The sequence below is a fragment of the Rattus norvegicus genome, chromosome 2 (genome assembly GCF_036323735.1).
Source record: "Rattus norvegicus strain BN/NHsdMcwi chromosome 2, GRCr8, whole genome shotgun sequence".
Classification (NCBI taxonomy): domain Eukaryota; kingdom Metazoa; phylum Chordata; class Mammalia; order Rodentia; family Muridae; genus Rattus; species Rattus norvegicus.
In genome coordinates this window covers 23,966,889-23,987,383 of record NC_086020.1, presented here as the reverse complement: position 1 = coordinate 23,987,383, position 20,495 = coordinate 23,966,889, and the positions used below count along the sequence as shown (strand labels likewise).

General features: G+C 41.0%; 1 protein-coding gene and 1 long non-coding RNA gene across 16 annotated transcripts in view; one reads left to right on the top strand and one right to left on the bottom strand.

Moving 5' to 3' along the window:
* Atg10 (autophagy related 10) overlaps positions 1-20,495 on the top strand; it is a 289,765-nt gene that overhangs the window by 146,076 nt on the left and 123,194 nt on the right. For 2 of the 12 annotated variants that reach the window (XM_063282570.1, XM_063282571.1), the window contains one exon: positions 16,259-16,310. The exons of the other annotated variants lie outside the window; for them this stretch is intronic. In XM_063282570.1, coding sequence (XP_063138640.1) covers positions 16,259-16,310 — 52 coding nt within the window. The remainder of the gene's footprint in view (positions 1-16,258; positions 16,311-20,495) is intronic. 12 annotated transcript variants of the gene reach the window in all.
* Positions 10,917-18,026, bottom strand: LOC120100664 (uncharacterized). Of its 4 annotated transcripts, none has more exons than XR_005500496.2 (3): positions 17,892-18,026; positions 11,736-11,921; positions 10,917-11,497 (listed from the first exon to the last, which is right to left on the bottom strand). It is a non-coding gene; the product is annotated as an uncharacterized LOC120100664 (long non-coding RNA). The 4 variants fall into 4 exon arrangements; XR_005500498.2 differs by lacking the exon at positions 11,736-11,921 and having other exon boundaries at positions 10,917-11,175; positions 11,255-11,497; XR_005500499.2 differs by lacking the exon at positions 11,736-11,921 and having other exon boundaries at positions 10,917-11,156; positions 11,255-11,497.

Below are 20,495 nucleotides of genomic sequence, written 5' to 3'. Positions count from 1 at the left end.
TCTTTAATAAGGGTTGGATGAGGCACCGATGTGACATTTGGTTCCATCTCCATGTGTTCCTGAGTCAGCATGGTGGCTGGGTGTAGTTGATAGACCTGGCTCAGCTCTTATTTGAACACTATAGTTGATGGTCAGGTTACTTTGACTTGTAGAGATTTTCTGCTACTTTAACTTTATATGTGTGACTCATTTTATAAAACCTTAAGATTGTTGTTGTTTTATATCAACTGTAAGAGGAGTCTTAAGTTGAGAGAAGTGTGTCCTCATTCTGAAGTGAGCCTGCTAGGCAGGTCCAACATCTAACTCTTCCCCAAGTGTTAGCGCTCCATAAAGACAGATCCTTGGTGAGAAAACTTGTACACTTTATTCCATGTGGACAAGGACTATATAAACCTTGGGGGTGGGATGGGATTTGGGGAAGGGGGCATATGTTTTCTATTGGCTGAATTTAAGATGTTAATGATGCACTATTTGCATGGGGAAGGACTCCAGGTGCTATATCACATGACTGACTGTAGCTGACTGCCCATGGTCTTCTCAGTGGGGTGTCATGGTTACCGGTTCCAGAGAAGGTTCAGAGACAGGAAGGGAGCAGCTCTACTCCTGGTGGTCTCAGGTCTCTGAGATTCCCCAGGGTCTGAGCTCACTCAATCTTACCAGTTCTTATGCTGGTCTGATGGCGTGGTCCACTTGCCCTACACCCCTTCCTCTTCCTTTTCGCTAAGCTTCAGGCACCACATTGAACCTAGGTTCATTTATCTGTACTTGTTCTTTGAGTCCTTAAATCGGAGACCTGGCCCCATTTTTACAAAGCAATAGTGGTAGAACCCCAAGCTTAGGTGCTCGGAGTGTCCATTACTCAGGGGCATCATTGGTTCTGGATTCTCCGCTGACAAAGCAGCAGGTGTGTCTTCGCGTACCTAGTGATGTTCTAGATACAGCCACTCCTACATGTGTAGGGCCAAATGGGAGCTTGTGAATAGCACATCGCCACACGGCCCACTCCAGCCTCTTCACTTGCTGCTTTGTTAAGTCAGACTAAGCTGCCCTCTGTGATTTGCCCCTGTTTTTGTAATTCTTGGAGAATTCCACACAGTGTATTTTGCTGATATTCAAATACCTTCCCCAACTCCTCCCACATCCAACCCCATTCCCACCCACGCAACTGTGTGTCCCCCCACCCAAAGGACAAATTATGATGCTCGTACAATCTTGAATGTTACCTTTCCGTTGGAGATGGTTGAAAGCCTTAGAGACTTTTCTTTTCCCAGCAGGTATCAGTTGCTGATAGCTCCTTAGCTCAGGGGTGAGATTTGAGGTCCCCATGCTGGGATCTGGGTTTACTTGAGCTTGTGCCATTCTTGTGTGTACCGTCACCATTATTGAGTTCATTAGTGCAACTACACTATTGTGTCCAGAAGATTCCGTTTCCTTGTAGCCGTCACCATCTCTGGTTCTTACAGTCTTTCCACTCACTTTTTAGTGATCCCTGATTCAAGAGGAAGAGGTGTAATAAGATGCCCCTCGTAGGACTGAGCATCCCTTAGTCTCTTATTCTCTGCACCACCCACCATTGTGGGTCTATGATTTAATCTCCACCTATTGCAAAAACAAGGTCCTTCGATGAGGGATGAGACTTGCACTAATCTGTGAGTGTAGAAATAGGTCACAGGAGTCGTTTCTTGGTCATTTTATTCCTTATACATACATGTCAGCGTGAGAATTGTTGATCTGTACCTGTTCATCTGAAACACCATTAATAAAGTTCGCTGTATGTGTTTTGTCTTCAGTCTTGAGATACCATACCTCCTAGAACTGTTGGATGACATCCTGCATTACGTCCTACCCTCACACTTTGAAAAGTTATTTTTTCTTATTAACTTCCCTGGGAAATAGCTTAGCTACCACAGACTTGTTACTTAATAGTGGGTAGTTAGTCATTTATGATACTTATATCCACTGCCAAATTGCAGCACCATTGTAATGATAACATTGTACTGACTATACCTCATTCCTTAACGTCTCTGGGTCTCTCTAGTCCAGCTCTGCCCCACAGCAAGACCACTGTGGTTTTAGGAGTTGCTTTGGTATTAATTTGCATTTAATTTTTTTACTTTTTATTAAAATATAATTACATAGCTTCCATCCTCTCTCCTCCTCCCTCCGATCCCATCCATACCTCTCTACCTCCGCCCCACAAGTTCACAGCCTTTTTCTTTGGTTATTGTTGGTGAGTGTATGTGTGCTAGGTAAATACATAAATACGACTTGATGAGTCTGTTTACTGTTGCTTGTGTTTCTGTTGCTGTGATTTCAGGGCTGGCCACTGGCTATTGAATAAGCAGTTGTGGGGCTCCTCCCCTGGAAGGACTCGTTCACCCATTTTGGCAGTCACTGGTCTTTGTTTAAGTGTGACTCCATGATATATTCCTCTTCAAAGTCGGGGTGTCTGTTGGTGTTGCCCTTGTTGAGTGTTGGTTAGGCAGTATAGTATTACGGTCATATGAGTGTAGCTTTCCTTCTGTTTCTAGAAGACCCACCTGACTTCCTATCTCTCATGCTCTGCCAGTCTCTCTGCCCCTTCCTCCATGACGCTCCCTGACTATTAAGTGCATGAGTTATGTTGTAAATTTATTTAATGGGGCTAGGCACCCCATGCCATTTGATCCCTGCATCTTCATTGATTGTCTTTGCCGGTGGTCTCCCATCTGCTGCAAAGAGAGGATTCTTTGTTGGGGGTGACAGCCACGGTTATCTGAAGGAGTAAGGATAACTTTAAGAATGCAGTTAGGAACTGCGCTGATGCTCTCAGGAGCTCTGGGTAGTTGGCTAGTTTTGCAGTAGCCAGCATGATTTCCTGCTATTGCTAAGTCCCATCAGATAACTGTTAGCTACTACCAACTGTGAGTGTTACTATTGCACCTTGTGGGATCTCTCCGCATGCTGGGCATTGTTTTAGTTCATAGGGGTCATTACTAGGTACAGGTGTTGATTGCTTCCTTCCTTTGACAGCTTACATAGCACCTTCTGCTACTAAGAAAGCTGGTCCTCAGAAGAGGCCTTCGGTTCGCATCCAACTCAAATCTTCTCGGTCTTGTGTCTAAAATGTGTGGTGTTTCTATAATAGGGGCTTAACCTTCAACCTCTGAGAGTCAACCAAGCCAACCACAGGTAGCATAGATAACCTATAATCTATATTGGTTTAGGGGTCTTTTGGACTATTCTAATCAACAGCTCAAAAGGAGGTTTCTTGTGTGCCTGGTATTGGGGTTTTGGTTAGATAGGCTGTGGTACATGGTCTGTATTGTCAGCCCAAGCGACACGACTTCATTTAAGATATCTATATCTATATATCTATATCTATATATATAGTTATATATAAATAAATAGGTAAATATAAAATATCCTTATGGCTTTTTTCAAGCATTCTTACTGTTATTTGTTCTTTCTCCCTCCCTGTTCTTCTCTATTGCATTTTATATGAAATGGATGCTAAAATATGTATTCTGTATGCTGACTCTTCACCTAGCACAATAAACTGAAGATTCACCCACATTATATTGCATATCAAGAGTTTTGTTTTATTGTGGAGTGTACTTTCCCCTCCACTGACTAATATTTGCTGCTTTCCATGTGGAGCTATCGTGTGTACTGTACCACAGACATAGGTATGCAGCCTTTCCCAGTCATGTGTTTTCATTATGTGAGGAGGTAGGGGGTGGGAGGGATTATCTAGCCACGGACATTGTGTCAAATGCAGATGTGTGTTTAACTTTTATAAACTGCCACTTTTTAAAACTGGCTATAGCATTTCATATTGCAACCTGCACATCTTTTGTAAAACATATTATGATAATAATCACTCCTTTAGTGGTATCCCATTGTGGTGTCATATGTTCATTACCCATTTTTATTTTGGGGGAAGTGTATGTCCAAAATCTTAGCGTGTTTCAAAATAAATGTCTTGTCTCCTTAAGTATAGCAGTCTTACATATTCTCAAATATATATTTCTCACATGCATGGCTTGTCTTTAATTTCTTTTTTTTTTCAGTTACTACTGTACTTTATTGTGTTCAACCAAATCACCATGTTACAAAAATAGCAAGCTGCCATAATAAAAAATAAGGCTCCTCTATCCAGCACCAGATAGCATCATTTTACTTTCAAGCCTAGAAATTGCACACTTGTATATAAACCAACCGAAGATGAGGATTGAGAGTTCATCTTGGTGGATTTTTCCTTTGATGAATATGAAGTGTCCTTCCTTATCTTTTTTGATGACTTTTAATTGAAAATTGATTTTATTTGATATTAGAATGGCTACTCCAGCTTGCTTCTTCTGACCATTTGCTTGGAAAGTTGTTTTCCAGCCTTTCACTCTGAGGTAGTGTCTGTCTTTGTCTCTGAGGTGTGTTTCCTGTAGGCAGCAGAATGCAGGGTCCTCATTGCGTATCCAGTTTGTTAATCTATGTCTTTTTATTGGGGAGTTGAGGCCATTGATGTTGAGAGATATTAAGGAATAGTGATTATTGCTTCCTGTTATATTCATATTTGGATGTGAGGTTATGTTTGTGTGCTTTTCTTCTCTTTGTTTTGTTGCCAAGATGATTAGTTTCTTGCTTCTTCTAGGGTATAGCTTGCCTCCTTATGTTGGGCTTTACCCTTTATTATCCTTTGTAGTGCTGGATTTGTAGAAAGATATTGTGTAAATTTGGTTTTGTCATGGAATATCTTGGCTTCTCCATCTATGTTAATTGAGAGTTTTGCAGGATACAGTAACCTGGGCTGGCATTTGTGTTCTCTTAGGGTCTGTATGACATCTGTCCAGGATCTTCTGGCCTTCATAGTTTCTGGCGAAGAGTCTGGTGTGATTCTGATAGGTCTGCCTTTATATGTTACTTGACCTTTTTCCCTTACTGCTTTTAATATTCTTTCTTTATTTTGTGCGTTTGGTGTTTTGACAATTATGTGACGGGAGGTGTTTCTTTTCTGGTCCAATCTATTTGGAGTTCTGTAGGCTTCTTGTATGCCTATGGGTATCTCTTTTTTTAGGTTAGGGAAGTTTTCTTCTATGATTTTGTTGAAGATATTTACTGGTCCTTTGAGCTGGGAGTCTTCACTCTCTTCTATACCTATTATCCTTAGGTTTGATCTTCTCATTGACTCCTGGATTTCCTGTATGTTTTGGACCAGTAGCTTTTTCTGCTTTACATTATCTTTGACAGTTGAGTCAATGATTTCTAGGGAATCTTCTGCTCCCGAGATTCTCTCTTCCATCTCTTGTATTCTGTTGGTGAAGCTTGTATCTACAGCTCCTTGTCTTTTCTTTTGATTTTCTATGTCCAGGGTTGTTTCCATGTGTTCTTTCTTGATTGCTTCTATTTCCATTTTTAATTCCTTCAACTGTTTGATTGTGTTTTCCTGGAATTCTTTCAGGAATTTTTGCGATTCCTCTCTGTAGGCTTCTACTTGTTCTCTAAGGGAGTTCTTTATGTCTTTCTTGAAGTCCTCCAGCATCATGATCAAATATGATTTTGAAACTAGATCTTGCTTTTCTGGTGTGTTTGGATATTCCGTGTTTGCTTTGGTGGGAGAATTGGGCTCCGATGATGCCATGTAGTCTTGGTTTCTGTTGCTTGGGTTCCTGCGCTTGCCTCTCGCCATCAGATTATCTCTAGTGTTACATTGTTCTGCTATTTCTGACCGTGGCTAGACTGTCCTATAAGCCTGTGTGTCAGGAGTGCTGTAGACCTGTTTTCCTGTTTTCTTTCAGCCAGTTATGGGGACAGAGTGTTCTGCTTTTGGGCGTGTAGTTTTTCCTCTGTACAGGTCTTCAGCTGTTCCTGTGGGCCTGTGTCTTGAGTTCACCAGGCAGGTTTCTTGCAGGGGAAAAGTTGGTCCTACCTGTGGTTCCAAGGCTCAAGTTTGCTCGTGGGGTACTGCCTAAGTCCTCTCCGCGGCGGCAGCAACTGGGAAGATCTGCGCCGCTCTTTCCAGCAGCCTCCGTGCACCAGGGTTCCAGATGACGTTTGGTGTTTTCCTCTGGCGTCTGGATGTGCACAGAGTGCAGTCTCTTCTGGTTTCCCAGGCGTGTCCGCCTCTCTGAAGGTTTAGCTCTCCCTCCCACGGGATTTGGGTGCAGAGAACTGTTTATCTGGTCTGTTTCCTTCAGGTTCCGGCGGTGTCTCAGGCGCAGGGGTCCTGCCGCTCCTCGGCCCTCCCCTACGGGAACCCAGAGGCCTTATACAGTTGCCTCTTGGGCCAGGGATGTGGGCAGGGGTGGGCAGTGTTGGTGGTCTCCTCCGCTCTGCAGCCTCAGGAGTGCCCACCTGATCAGGCGGTGAGGTCTCTCTCCCACGGGGTTTGGGAGCAGAGAGCTGCTGCGGGCCGGGATCCACGGGTGTTGTCTTTAATTTCTTACTTTTATAAGGACAAAGTATTTACTTCTCTCAAAATCAATTATAATTTGAGAGGGCCATGCTGTTGGTGTGCTAGGAAGTTCTTGCTTATGATAAGGCCATAAAGATTGTCTCCTATGTCTGTTTCTCCTGTGTTGGGGGATGAAAGGATTGAGGATCCAAACCTAGGACCTTGCACATGATAGGTACAGTTTTTCTGTTACAGCCTCACATCTCCACGTGGTGGGTAGTTTCCACTACTGAACCACACCCTCACACCTCCGGGTTCTAGTATAAGAAATTTATGATTTCAACTTGGCATTTGTATCTGTGTTGTCAAATCTGTGCATAATGAAATGTAGATTGGAGTGTACACTGCCTCCCACTCGCCTGCTGGGCTTCATTTGGAACTGCACTGACTCTTCTCGATCAATTTCAGAGCATTTTATGTCTTAACAATACAGATTCTTCTGACATGTGTAGTCCATGACATATTTCTCAGATTATGTAGGCCCTAAGAGAATTCTTTTAGCATTACCTTCTATACAGCAGTGCAGAGCCATGCAGGTCTTTTGTTAGACCCAGTCTTAAGTGGTTGATGATTTGAGTGCTATTTTCAATGGGATTTCTGAATTGTTCATCTTTTAATTACTTGCTGTTACACATAAAACTACACTTGACTTCTGTCTATTAATATTGAATTCTGGAACCTTGCAAAACAACTGTGTGTTTAGGTAGGTACTCTGGAGAATCATATGACTTTCACATAACTGGGATATCTTCTAGAAATAGTTTGCCTTTTCATTTTCCATCTCCTGCCATCCTTCACACCTCCCCTCTCCCCCTTCCCTCCCTTTCTTCTTTCTTCCCTTCTTTCCTCCCTCCTTCCATTTCTCTAGTGAGTGTTTCTTTCTTGCCTCCCTCCGTCTCCTGCTCTCATTCCTCTTCCCCTCCCTTTATCTTATTGCAGCGGCCCCCAGGCAATGTTGCAAAGAAGTAGTGATGGTGTGGACAGTCTCTACATCTAGAAAGGAGTATTCGGTGTTTCATCTTAAGAGTGATGTCCCTGGGGGAGTGGGGCAGAAATAGTGCTGTCCCTGATAGGATTTGTTTCTATCCTTAAAAAAGAAAAACCCTTGGGGTTGTGTTTATGTATGTTTATGTGTGTCCATGCGTGTGAATTGTTTACACATATGTATGCGTACACAGAGGTGCACATGCCCATGCACTTGTGTACAGAAACCAGAGGAAGATATCAAGTGAATCCTTCCATCCCTTTGTTCCTTTGAAACAGGGTCTCCCGCTAAAACTGAAGTTTTTTGGTGAGGCCAGGTAGCTAATGAGCTCTCAGGATCTACCTGTCTCTGACCCCAAATGCTGGCATTACAGACACATGCGCCCAGGCTTAGTTAGCTTTTATGCGAGTGTGGGGTCTGAACTCAAGTCCTCCTATTTGCATAGCAAGCTCTCTTACCTGCTTAGCAATCCCTCCAGCCCCCCTAGTGGCACTTTTAACTGAATTTTAGGTGAGGCACACTTAGGTGAGGAACATCATTTTTGTTCCCAGGTTGGTGAAAGTTTTTAATCACAAATTTAACTTTCAATGCTTTTTCCCTGCATCAGTAGAAAAGCTTTATGGCTTTTCTCTCTTACTTGGTTACTATGGCAAACTAAATTGGTTGAATTTTGAGTGTTGAACTATCTTTGCATTCTTGTAATGCATCTTATTTGGTCATTTTTAATACTATATATTATTAAATTTAACTTTCTGGAATTTTATTAAGGATTTCATATCAATATTCATGAAGAAGATTGATTTATTGTTTTCTTGTACTTTTTCCTCTTTTCTGTTATTAAGGTAGTAATCAGTCCTATTTCAGATGCTGTACGACATTTCATACAAATCGTGTAATTTTCTAAGTTGTCTAAGGCTTTGGTATCTTGTTTATTGGATCCTTCTCCCCATGACATCTACCCAGATTAGCCCGTGCCTCATTTCTCCTTATTAGAACCATTCATTATGTAGGCTAACTGCCATCTTTTAAACTGAGGTCTTCATCTGTGATTACCTGAACATGTCCAAAGTTCGTATAGCTCTTGTCACAGTATCTATGCCTGTAGTCACCTGAGATGTGATTTACATCATTCTCGTACCATACTGAATTGTTCACTTGTGATATAACAATTGGCAACTTTTTTTTGCATTTAAAAAAATCTAATCAGCATGTCGTCCTAGGATATGCTGTATGTACAAGTATTACTAAATGAATACATATTTATAACTAATAATTTAGATAATTGGCTTGAGTTTCTGAAGCCTCTGAGGTGGAGAAGCTGACATGAAGTTAAATGAATTGAAATTTTAATGTATAAGACATTTATTAATACAGAGTATTAATCTTCAGTGTAGGGTTTTGTTTTTTGTTTTTCTCAGACGTTCGTGTGGTTGTTAGCCACTGTTCCTGTGTTAAACTTTCGCCTATTAAAGGGTCTACTATTGAGTACTAGGAGCGCCTTCCTGGTTTCTGACTGCCCCTGTGAATGTTTGCAAATGCAGCAGCCTTCCCGTTACTAAAGGTTCTGCTTCCGCTTCCTGTGCTCAAGGAAAGTGTAGATTTCTAATTCTTCATATAGGAGTGTTAATATTGTTCACTGTGATAGACTGGGATGAAGGAAAGGCTCCAGTCATCTCGGTCACAGGAAATGTTCCTACCGCTTAACTCTTTCAATTTTGCCACCCCTCTCCTGTCAGCTCTTTTTCTTGTTCCCCTGGATTTCTTAAAGTGGTAGCTGTCCTTTGTCCAATGGAGTTAATATGCTTCTTCCTAAAATATTTACTTATTTTTAAGACAAATTCGGCAGGGAGATAGAGGACATCAAAAAAATACATGTCCAATTTTCATGCCCTGGTAGGGATTCAGAATATGGAGAATTTTAGATAGGCAATAAATAATAAAATTGTATATTATTTAGTTTATAAAATTATATAATTTCATAAAATAAAGGTAAATTCTGTGTTACATCGAATTCTTAGTGGTGTCTCGGCTACACCCCATGCTCCAACATTAATATTTCTTTAGTGAAATTCTATTCATACAAACTAGAATAGGTAAATATTATGGAAAGCCTCCAGTAAGTATTGACCACCAAATCATTCTTTGTCTAGACTTACTTGTTTATTTCCTACATTTTTCAAATCACAGTAGAGATCATAGTTTTGGATAAAAGACTGGGAACTGTTGCCTGACTGCTGTACTGTTTATTGGTGGTGGTTTCTAGACCCATTCCCATCTCCATGTCTGGTGTATACCATTCAATGGCGGTACTCCTGGGGCTTTGCCCAAGGGTGTTCTAGCATAGCTAGAGCAAACTCCGCTCCAGGGTGATATAGCGCTGTGATTTTAGGAGCTAACACCCCAAAGTCACTCACCACCAGGAAGTAGTGAGATTTAATAAATAGATTCTAACTGATTCTAATAAGTGACTTGTAACAGCTCAGGTAGGAAAGTCTGAGGCACATTCTTTAGTCTCTCAGAGGGTCCCAATAGGATCACTTTTGCTTAGCAAGTGATCTATACGAGGTGCTGATTGCCTTCCCTGCCTATTTCATGCCCTCATAACCCTACTCTCTTACTGATGCTCCTGAAATCACTTTCAAATAGATGACTGACATTCGAAGCCTCATCTCAAGGTCTGCTTCTTGTAGTAACTCATGCTAAGACGGGGACCCCCCACAGAACATGGATCTTCAGTGTAGGGTTTTGTTTTTTGTTTTTCTCAGACGTTCGTGTGGTTGTTAGCCACTGTTCCTGTGTTAAACTTTCGCCTATTAAAGGGTCTACTATTGAGTACTAGGAGCGCCTTCCTGGTTTCTGACTGCCCCTGTGAATGTTTGGAAATGCAGCAGCCTTCCTGTTACTAAAGGTTCTGCTTCCGCTTCCTGTGCTCAAGGCCACTGCCAAGTGAATGTCTTGGCTAAGGTTTATTTTTTCTTAAGCTGATCATGACTTAAGATATTTGCCTCACATTCACAGTAAAAGAATCTTTTCTTGGTTTGACATTTAATGCACACACAAAATAATTGATTCCCTACAGATGTCCATGGGGATGTGGGCATTTGGTCTGGAGAGACTTTCTCTTTGCATTTTTAGACTCCTGTCATGTTGATTGTAAAGAAGAACTTCACCTATTAAAATAAAATGCATTATAGAGGAGCGGAGATCATTAATTATGTTATAGCTCTTTATCTTTTTATGACACGCATTGCTGTGTGTGTACTGCTTTAAAACGCCTGCTCTGTAGTCCATTATAGAGGCACAAGAATGCTTTACGCGAATGCAGTAAAGTGGCAGATGCTTCTTAATGACAACTTCTCAAGTCATTTAGAAAACAAGTCAGTTCTGGATTTTCTGGTTTTTTTTTTTTTTATAAATATGGCAACTGTGTACACAAATGACCCCAAAGATGTTAGAGCTGATATATGAAACCACTCCTATAATATTTTAGACTGCTAGAAGTTAGTTTAAAAGCCACAACTGATAGCATTTTAATAAAATTAGCATTTTTTTTACTATGCAAGTCATTCTTTGTCATTATCAGGAACCAGAAAAAGACATTGATTCAGTATTCTGAGCTTAAACTTCTTTTCTTTTCTTCTTTGGAAACCCGTGTTGGATGTTGACTTCTCGTTAGCAATGTGAGGAGAACAGGCGGTGGTGAGTCCTGACGTGATGACAGGGGCACATGGGGTCCAGCACCTGTAGACAAACACAGCTCCTTCCAGAAGTAAGTTCTGCATTTTAGAAGGCACCGGTGATGCCCATGTCCCCCTTTGTGCAGTCATTCCGGGGCTCACCTCTCCTCAGTGTAGTGGGCAGACACCCACAAGGCATATTCCAAAGGGTTCCAGGGAAGCCACCGTCACCGCCCTGCAGTCTCTGCCACTCAGACTATATGGGTGGTATTTATGAAGACATCTGTGTTCAGGAAACTTTCGTTTAAAAGGTAAAGATTCTTGGCAGCGTTAATATGCACAGGCCGCGGCATTTACTGTGGGTGACTTTGTCCAGCTCCTTGGTATTGGGATCAGACAAGAGGGCTGGAAGAGGAGAACAAGGTCACGAGAATCAAGGGGATGAGGCCAAAGATCAGTTCTGCCATCTTCTAACTTTGCTCTCCAAGGGTCTGGGTACCAGTGAGCTTTCAGAACATGCCATTGGGATGAGATTTCGGGAATAACACAATAACTACTCTTGAGTTTGCATTACTGATATTTAAATACAGATCTGTGTTAGTGTGTCCACTCACTTGTCAGAGAATAAGGTGCCATGTCTTACCAAAACATCCTAAAATGAACCAAGGCCCAGACACTAGCAGGAGGTCCAGATCATTTCCGTGTTTATAGCTCAGTGCAGTGTACCTAGCCAATGGCCTCAGCAGGACAGTCCCCTGTTCATCTGTGTTCAATTAGTGCAGCTGCTGTTTCTCAGGCTCGGGGCTTCAAATGATTTCTCCAAAGAAACCTTAGAGGAAAACCAAGGTGTAGTAGATAAACAAAGTCTGAACAGAGTTTTCAAAATTAGCCTGCTCAAGTTTGAAATTGTCTTTTCAAACATAAACTTAAATTTACTACTAATGACTTAACTTCACCTCACATGTGTATCACACTTAGAGGTAGTGGTGTCAATTACTGGCTAGTAACTTACTGAAAAGCACCCAGAGCATGAAGACTAACCTTGTTCACACAGAGAGGACATGCCTATTCACATACATCCATGTCCCAGCACCACCACATGGCACAATATGCAGGTCCATATTACTGGCATGGTCCAGGGTATCCAAGTGGTGGCTCATGTTGGTCTCATACCTGCCATGTCCCGTGGCTGCCACTTGGCAGCCTGGACATACCTGTTCACATGTGTTCCAGTCTCACTGTTACCTTGGGGTCACCTGGGCTTGCATGTTTGCATATCTATCTATAAACAGATCGATATAGGTATGTGTTAAAGATGAGAAAGAAATTGTTGCTAGTAGCAGAAAGACACAGGAGCAGAACAGAGTGTAGCCAAAGGCCTTATAGTAGACTGCAGCAAGAGAAGTTCAGAAGATTCCAGATGACCAGTGAGTGATCCTCAGTGATAACAATTCAATGCTTTTACACAAAAACAGTTGCTAAAAATCTGCCAGGACAAGTTGTGAGATCACTGAAAGAAACACTGGAGCAGGGTGATTATGATATACAGAGGCCAGTCGCTACAGAAAACTCAGTTTATATGGAAGACCTGGAGAAAACATATTCTCAAAAAAACAAATTTATAGAACAGGTGAGCTTGTATAGACTCTGAAAATGAGGAAGGCTTTCTCTAATTGCATCTCTTGAAATTGTCATTTTACAGTATTTGTGAGGTCATTTGATCATTATTTGTATATCTGCAGTGCAGAACAGAATATTGTTCCTGTCTTTTCTGGTTCCTAGACCCTAGGAGCGGGCAAACGTGGTCTGCTGCCTGCTATTTTTTTTCTAATGTTTTATTGATTTCTTGTGAATTTTACATCGTGCACCACAATCCCATTCATCTCCTCATCCCTCCATTTCTGCCCTCCACTGTTGCAACCTTCCTGCCAAAAGACAAAAATAAAGTAAACAAGCAAAGAAAGATCTCACCGTGGAAGCTGTGCTGTGTCACAGTGTGTCATATACCCTTCTGCCTGAACAGTTTTACTTGCAAATGTTCATTGCAATGAGTCACTGGTCTGGTTTGAGGCCTCTGGCTTCTGCTACTCTATCACTACTGGATCCTCACAGAGACTTCTCTCAGATCCTGTTGTTGCCCTGTGTCATAGAGATCCTGCAGCTCTGGAGCCACAGAACCTGCCCCATCATGCACTCCAGCAGTTCATAGATGGGGTAGATGTTGGGATGGGCCAACTCAAAGTCCTGGATCTGGGCCTGAGTGATAGGTGACTTGTTCAGCCTACCAGCTCTCCTGCTTTGCCCAGCTCTCCTAAAATATCATTATCTCCCTTTTTCCTTTCCAGCCCCTCCCATTTCATCCCCTTTCACACCATCTCCCATTAACGGCCTCTTTTTTCTTTTTCTTCAATTATCATTGTTATAAATTTATGTATATATAAATATATAAATAGAAACCTCCTAAGTCTGCTTGGTTTTGCTTGACTGTGTATGACGTCAGGGCTGACCACTTGGTATTAGATAACTGGTTAGGGGGCTCATCACTAGGCACAATAGTAATTAAAAGCCCGTGATTCTTTGCTTAAGGGGTAGAATCCGGTGAGATTTCCCTCTTCCAATTTAGCATGTCTACTCATATTATTGACCAGGACGTGTTTAGGCAGTCACTTTTTTATGATATCATGAATGAAGCTTCCCTGTCAGTTTTAGGAGACACAGTCTCCTCCATACTGCCTATTTCTATATATCCCACAAGCTATAAAAACACATGGTATAAAAATCAAACAGTATTTCTTGCCTCATTAAAATTATGTGAAACTTAAATATTAGTGTCCATAAATAATGGTTAGTTGGAACAAAGTCAAATTCACTAATTTGCATATTTCTAAGCTTCTTTCATGCTTTGAGCATTTTTATAGACTGTACAAAGCCTGAAGTTTTACTATCAGTCTTTAAGATAAGGGTTTTGTGACCCTTGATTTGGAACACAGAGACACTCTGAAACATTTGTTGATGAATGAATGAGTTAATAGTAAACTTTCTACATGCCAGGCAGTTTTATACACTATCCTATTTAATATCCATTGAATAAGGGGACTATCTTTGTCAGTCTTCAATTGCTGTGAAGAAACCCCATGACCACAGCATCCCTTATAAAGGAAAGCATTTGATTGGTCTGGCTTGTAGTTCATTGTCATGGTAGGAAGCATGCAGGCATACTGGCAAACATGGTGTTAGAGAAAGAGCTGAGAGCTCTACTAAAGCTCAAAGCATCACACATACAAGAATCACACACCCCACTCTCATCAATGGACAGATCATGGAAACAGAAACTAAACAGAGACACAGTGAAACTAACAGAAGTTATGAACTAAATGGATTTAACAGATATCTATACATTTCATCCTAAAACAAAAGAATATACCTTCTTCTCAGAACCTTATGGTACCTTCTCCAAAATTGATCATATAATTGGTCAAAAACAGGCCTCAACAGATACAGGAAAATTGAAATAATTTCATGTATCCTATCAGATCACCACGGACTAAGGCTGGTCTTCAATAAAAACAAAAACAACAGAAAGCCCACATACACATGGAAGCTGAACAATGCTCTACTCAGTGATGACTTGGTCAAGAAAGAAATAAAGAAAGAAATTAAAGACTTCTTAGAATTTAACGAAAATGAAGGCACAACATACCCAACTTTTAGGATACAATGAAAGTGCTAAGAGGAAAACTCATAGCTCTGAGTGCCTCCAAAAAGAAACTAGAGAGAACGTACACTAGCAGCTTGACAGCACACCTGAAAGCTCTAGAACAAAAAGAAGCAAATACACCCAGGAGGAGTAGACAACAGGAAATAATCAAACTCAGGATTGAAATCAACCAAGTAGAAACAAAAAGGACTATACAGAAGATCCACAAAACCAGGAGCTGATTCTTTGAGAACATCAACAAGATAGATAAACCCTTAGCCATACTAACCAGAGGGCACAGAGACAGTACCCAAATTAACAAAATCAGAAATGAAATGGGAGACATAACAACAGAAACTGAGGAAATTCAAAAAATTATCAGACTCTACTACAAAAACCTATACTCAACATTTCTGGAAAATCTGGATGAAATGGACAATTTTCTAGACAGATACCAGGTACCAAAGTTAAATAACAATCAGATAAACCATCTAAACAGTCCTATAACCCCTAAAGAAATTGAAGTGGTCATTAAAAGTCTCCCAACCAAGAAAAGCCCAAGACCATATTGGTTTAATGCAGAATTCTATCAGACCTTCAAAGAAGACCTAATACCAATACTCTTCAAACTATTCCACAAAATAGAAAAGAAGGAATACTACCCAATTCATTCTTTGAAGCCACAATTACACTAATATGTAAACATATGAGACAAGGCTTTCTGGAGTTGTTCATTACCATCTACAGTAAATTCATCAGGAACATCACTAATAGGCAGTGATGTTAAATCTCAGCCTAGAATCACTGAGTTCAAAGTTTGAGTGTGGAGCCCAGAAGCACATCTGTTTATCCTTCAGGTTCTCTTAAGAATCTGATGTCTTTGAAGAAAGGCAGAGTCTTGGGCTCGGAGGCTAAAGACTTTGTGTCTTTGCTCAGTGTCTTAGTTGTTGGGTGGCTGTGGACATTCTTCCTAGAGCAAAGGAACAAATGACATCATACACATCATCATGTCACATACATCCTAACATTGCTGCTTTCTGACGTAGAGTGGAAAAGACAACTGAGAAGAAACTCGGCTCACTGACTTTTGATATGTAAAATACCTGAAAATCTTCCGTGTTCTTTTAGTTAGTCATTATTTATACAAGGAATGCCAGACTTTTGAAGTCTCATCCTGCTAATTCCCTTACACTTAGATAGGTAGAAATCATAAATGAAAATAATCTGGAGAGATGGCTCAGTGGTTAAGAGCACTGATGCTCTTCCAGAGGTCCTGAGTTCAACTCCCAACAACCACATGGTGACTCACAACATCTGTAATGAGATCTGATGCCCTCTTCTGGTGTGTCTGATGATAGCTACAGTGTACTTCTATATAATAAATAAATGAATCTTTAAAAAAAGAGAGAGAAAGAAAAGAATCTACCCTTTTAAAAAGGCTGAATGGGCTCTCTTGTTTTTGTTTCTAGGAAAGTGAGCGCTATGGTATGATGGAGGCACTAATGGCCTTTAACATGCAAGGTACTGTGAAGCCCTATTTCTTCTCGCCACAGGAGATGAACTCTGATAGACAGCCCCTTCCACAGTCTACCCTGTACTCAGCCTTTTTGCTTCCCAGCTCCAGGCACTAACAGGGTTGCTGTCTCCTTTGTGGTTTTTAGAAAACAGGGACTGAGAACTGCATGCCCGGGATAGCTATAAACTGCAGAAAACTGCCAGATGCACTCTGCCAGGTATCTGAGTCCTTCCCTCCTGCCTCGCGTGCCCTTCAGCACAGAAAAGGGCTTAATTTTGTACTGGAGAGAATCCAACGTACATTGGTGATGAGGATGCCAACATAAAACATAAGCAAAGTGGCCAACTCCCTTTCCCCTTTTATATCAGTCGTTCCTCTGATAATAATGCTGGTTAAGAAGGGCATAGCTACGGTGCCTTCTGTGGACCATCTATGTCCCCTGTGGGTTCAGTGCCACCTGGGTTGCATGGAACACCATTCCCCTTATGTGCCACATATAACAGATGCATTTCTAAGAAAATGACATCATTCTCAGTGGTTTGTGTGATCGTGACTAGCTTAAAAGCTACAAAGTTCATGAGAAAAAAAAATCATCCCAGTCATTAAGATAGCAAAAAGACTACGGCACGGTAAGGTGATGAGGACGGAAAACACGAGAGCGGTGACTTAAAGTCCCACAGATTATTTTTATAACTCATATCAAATATAATCACAACATTTCTTATTCAATAACTGCCTTTTCATTGGGCAAAAGGCTTCATCAGTCTAAACCCCGGTAAGTGCCACATGGCTGTTGGTTCAGGACACTCAGCAAATGGCTTACTACATAGCATAGCTTGCTACAGTAATTGGGTGCCCTCGATGAGTACATGCGGACACAGCTCAAAAGCAGCCTTGGAACTAGCTCTGGCCCACTGCCCCCTCCTTGGCTCCTGGCCATGAATTTTGAGCCACCGACTCTCGGTTTGAATCTAAGAGAGACCAAGATGACTGAGGTGACCGTCTTTTCCTTGAGGACCATTGTGAACAGAGCTCATTCTTATATGTGCTCAGTAACAGTCAGAGATGGCTCACGATAGGAGTGCACCTTCTCTCCCTGTAATTATTTCTCGCTGTAGGATAAATAGAGATACAGATCTCATTTCCAAAGCTCAACACTCTATTTGGATTTGCTTTCAATAAAATATCTATGAAGTGTCTTCAGCAAGATCCCTACTTAATGGGATTTAGTTGTTAAGCTTAATTCATATCAGATTTACTAAATGAGAGATCACTGTCAACTTATTGTTAATTGAATTCAATAAAATCAAGGTTTCTATAATTAATGTAACTACTTAATCTTTTAGCTCCATGAATGAATATAATTTTCTGAGCATAGGTTTCTTCTCGTTCAATGAATTAGTAACATCTCGAGGAAAATAAATGTATTGTGAGTTCTTTTACTAATAACTCTTAATATCAAATTAAGTAAATCCAAATATTTAAAACACTACCTAATGAAAAAAGCAAAACATTAAGCTAAAAATGCTATTATGTTTTGAGTATCAGCCAAAATCCAGTGCAGTAATAATTGAGAAGTGGCTTACTGTAGTGGCTGAGTGACTTTTCCCGAACTGAAGCAAACAAACATCTTTCCAGTCCATAAAAAGCGGCTCAAGAGAGCTGAGAGCCCGCACCTCTGTGTTGGAGACTGTGGAGTCCCACACCGTCAGTTTGGGACTACTTTCAGGCACGTGGGCAGCACGCGGGTAGCGGAAGCGGACGCTGTGGAAATCCCGCTTTACCTTGGCTTCCTATAGATGCCTTATCCCTGGAACTTACTCCCCTAGACCCTTCCTACTCCTAGTCCTCTGAGGAGACTCCTCTCCTCCAGCTATCTTTACTGCTAATATAACCTGGAGAGGAGCCTTGTGACTCATGTAGCTTTGGTCCGGCTCCTGAGCCTCCTCTTTCACTGATGCTTCTGAGTCCCCCCTCCTCCCTCCAGAAGGGAAAGTTCCAATTCTGAGGATGAACTGTAGGCAGAACAAAATGTGGCTGCAGTGCCAGCCCTTGCTTCTGACTCCCTTGATGCCAACTGCATTTCTGGGCCTTGTTTGTATACATCAGCTGAGAGTATTGGGCGAGAAACAAAGATTAAAGTTCCTCTTAGCGTTAATTCTCTGAGCCTGTTTACTGTAACAATGTCAGAAAAAATTTCCTTAGTTTTATTTGGAGGATTAAATGTTCACTAGAGTTGATAGAGCAGTCAAATGAACACGCTAGGAGCTGTCAAGCAATCCCTACACCCACTACTTTGTGACTAGTCATGCCCGCCTGCGCTTGGACTTACTCACTGCCCTAATTATCTTAAACAAATTCTACACATTGGGTTCTTGTTAATAGCATGACCGCTCCGCCATATTTGTGACTAGCTCCTCCAGGTCCTGGAAACCGTAATTACTAAGTCATCAGCCAGATCCCATATGCATATGCAGTGTTTTGTCCCAGTGGTGATTTTTTGTAAAACTATGGTAACTATGACAACTGGAATGTGGACCCTGATACAGTACACCATTCTTACCCAAATGCGCAGTTTTACTGGACCGTGTGTGTGTGTGTGTGTGTGTGTGTGTGTGTGTGTGTGTGTGTGTGTGTGTATGTGAGTGCAGGGGCTATGCAATGTTCTCGTATGTATGAGTGCGTGTAGCTGCCAGTGAGAACAGCGATTGGCTGGAAGCTTTTAATGGGCTCTCCACAAGGCCTGTTTGTTCCTTGTCCCTTATTTCTTAAACTTTGTGGGACCAGAAATGTGTCTTACCCCCAACACATTCTTGAGTTCTTAATTTGAATGAGGCTGCAGGATATTCTTTTAAAATTTTCCTTTCTCTGGTAAGGCTGTCTCAGATAATGCATCACTATGGTTTTCTGCAGCCATTAAGAGCTCATTTCCTTAGACTCAGAATGTTTCTGAAAAATTGCTCAGTGATGGAGCCGGAGAGGTGGCTCTGTGGGCACAGACACTTACTTTACAAGTGCAAGGATCCAAACTCCATCACACACAAACGCAGGCATGTGGCTACTTGTAAACTTAGCATTTGGGGATAGATGCAGGCAGGCCCACACATTCACTGACAACTCAGGGTTATCGAGACCCTGTCTCAAGATAATAAGGTGGATGGCAATAGAGAAAGACACTTGTCCTACACATATAACGTGTGTGTGTGCGCTCATCTACCTGTATATTGATTGGTTTATTCTTTTGTGAAGTGTTTGATATTTAGTTTGCTTGCATTTTTTGTAGAATTAATCTTCGTGTATTAGAATATACTCTTTTTATATTAGAAATAGTAACTTAGAGATAAATATGTATGTCTACAACCTAGAAAAATATGTCACACACACACACACACACACACACACACACACTAACTAAAAGGTATAGTCTGAGATGATAAATAACTAAAGATTATAAACATACAGATACCTGCACACTCTTAAATTATAGTCATGGAAATACTTCAAGTCAAAGAGAAAAGGATGCACTAAAGGATTCTGGGAGCTTGTCACGGAGACGCATGCTCATAATCTTCCTGCTTAGGAAGCAGAGACAATGGGATCATGAGTTAGAGTCTAGTCTGGGCTGTATTGCCAGTGTCTGTCTCAAAAAAAATCTTGAAATATAGGCAAAATGTTAAGTTTAGATAATTAACTATCTAATGTTAATTTAACAACTTTCATCTTTATAGAAAATTAATATATTTATGATTACTGAACATAAGTTGGGTTATGTAAGAGGCTTTCCATTGAAGGTATGGGACTCAAAAGCTGCACACACAAAATGTGCAGATTTGACTGTATATTAAAAAGCTTTGTAATAAGGACTAATAGTTTGCAAGAAAACTGTGTGAAAACATATATATATATATGTATATATATATCTCACATATTTTTCTAGGTTGTAGACATACATATTTATCGCTAAGTTATTATTTCTAATATACAAAGAGTATATTCTAATACCTGAAGAGTAATTCTACAAAAAATCCAAGCAAGCTAAATATCAAACACTTCATGAAAGAATAAAGCAATCGACATACAGGTAGACGTTTGCCTTTGCGAAGACTAAAGAAAGGCAGAAATTCAAGCAAAAACTGCAATTCAAGAACTCATCAAACGGCCACAATGAAAGCTCAGTAGTAATTAGACAC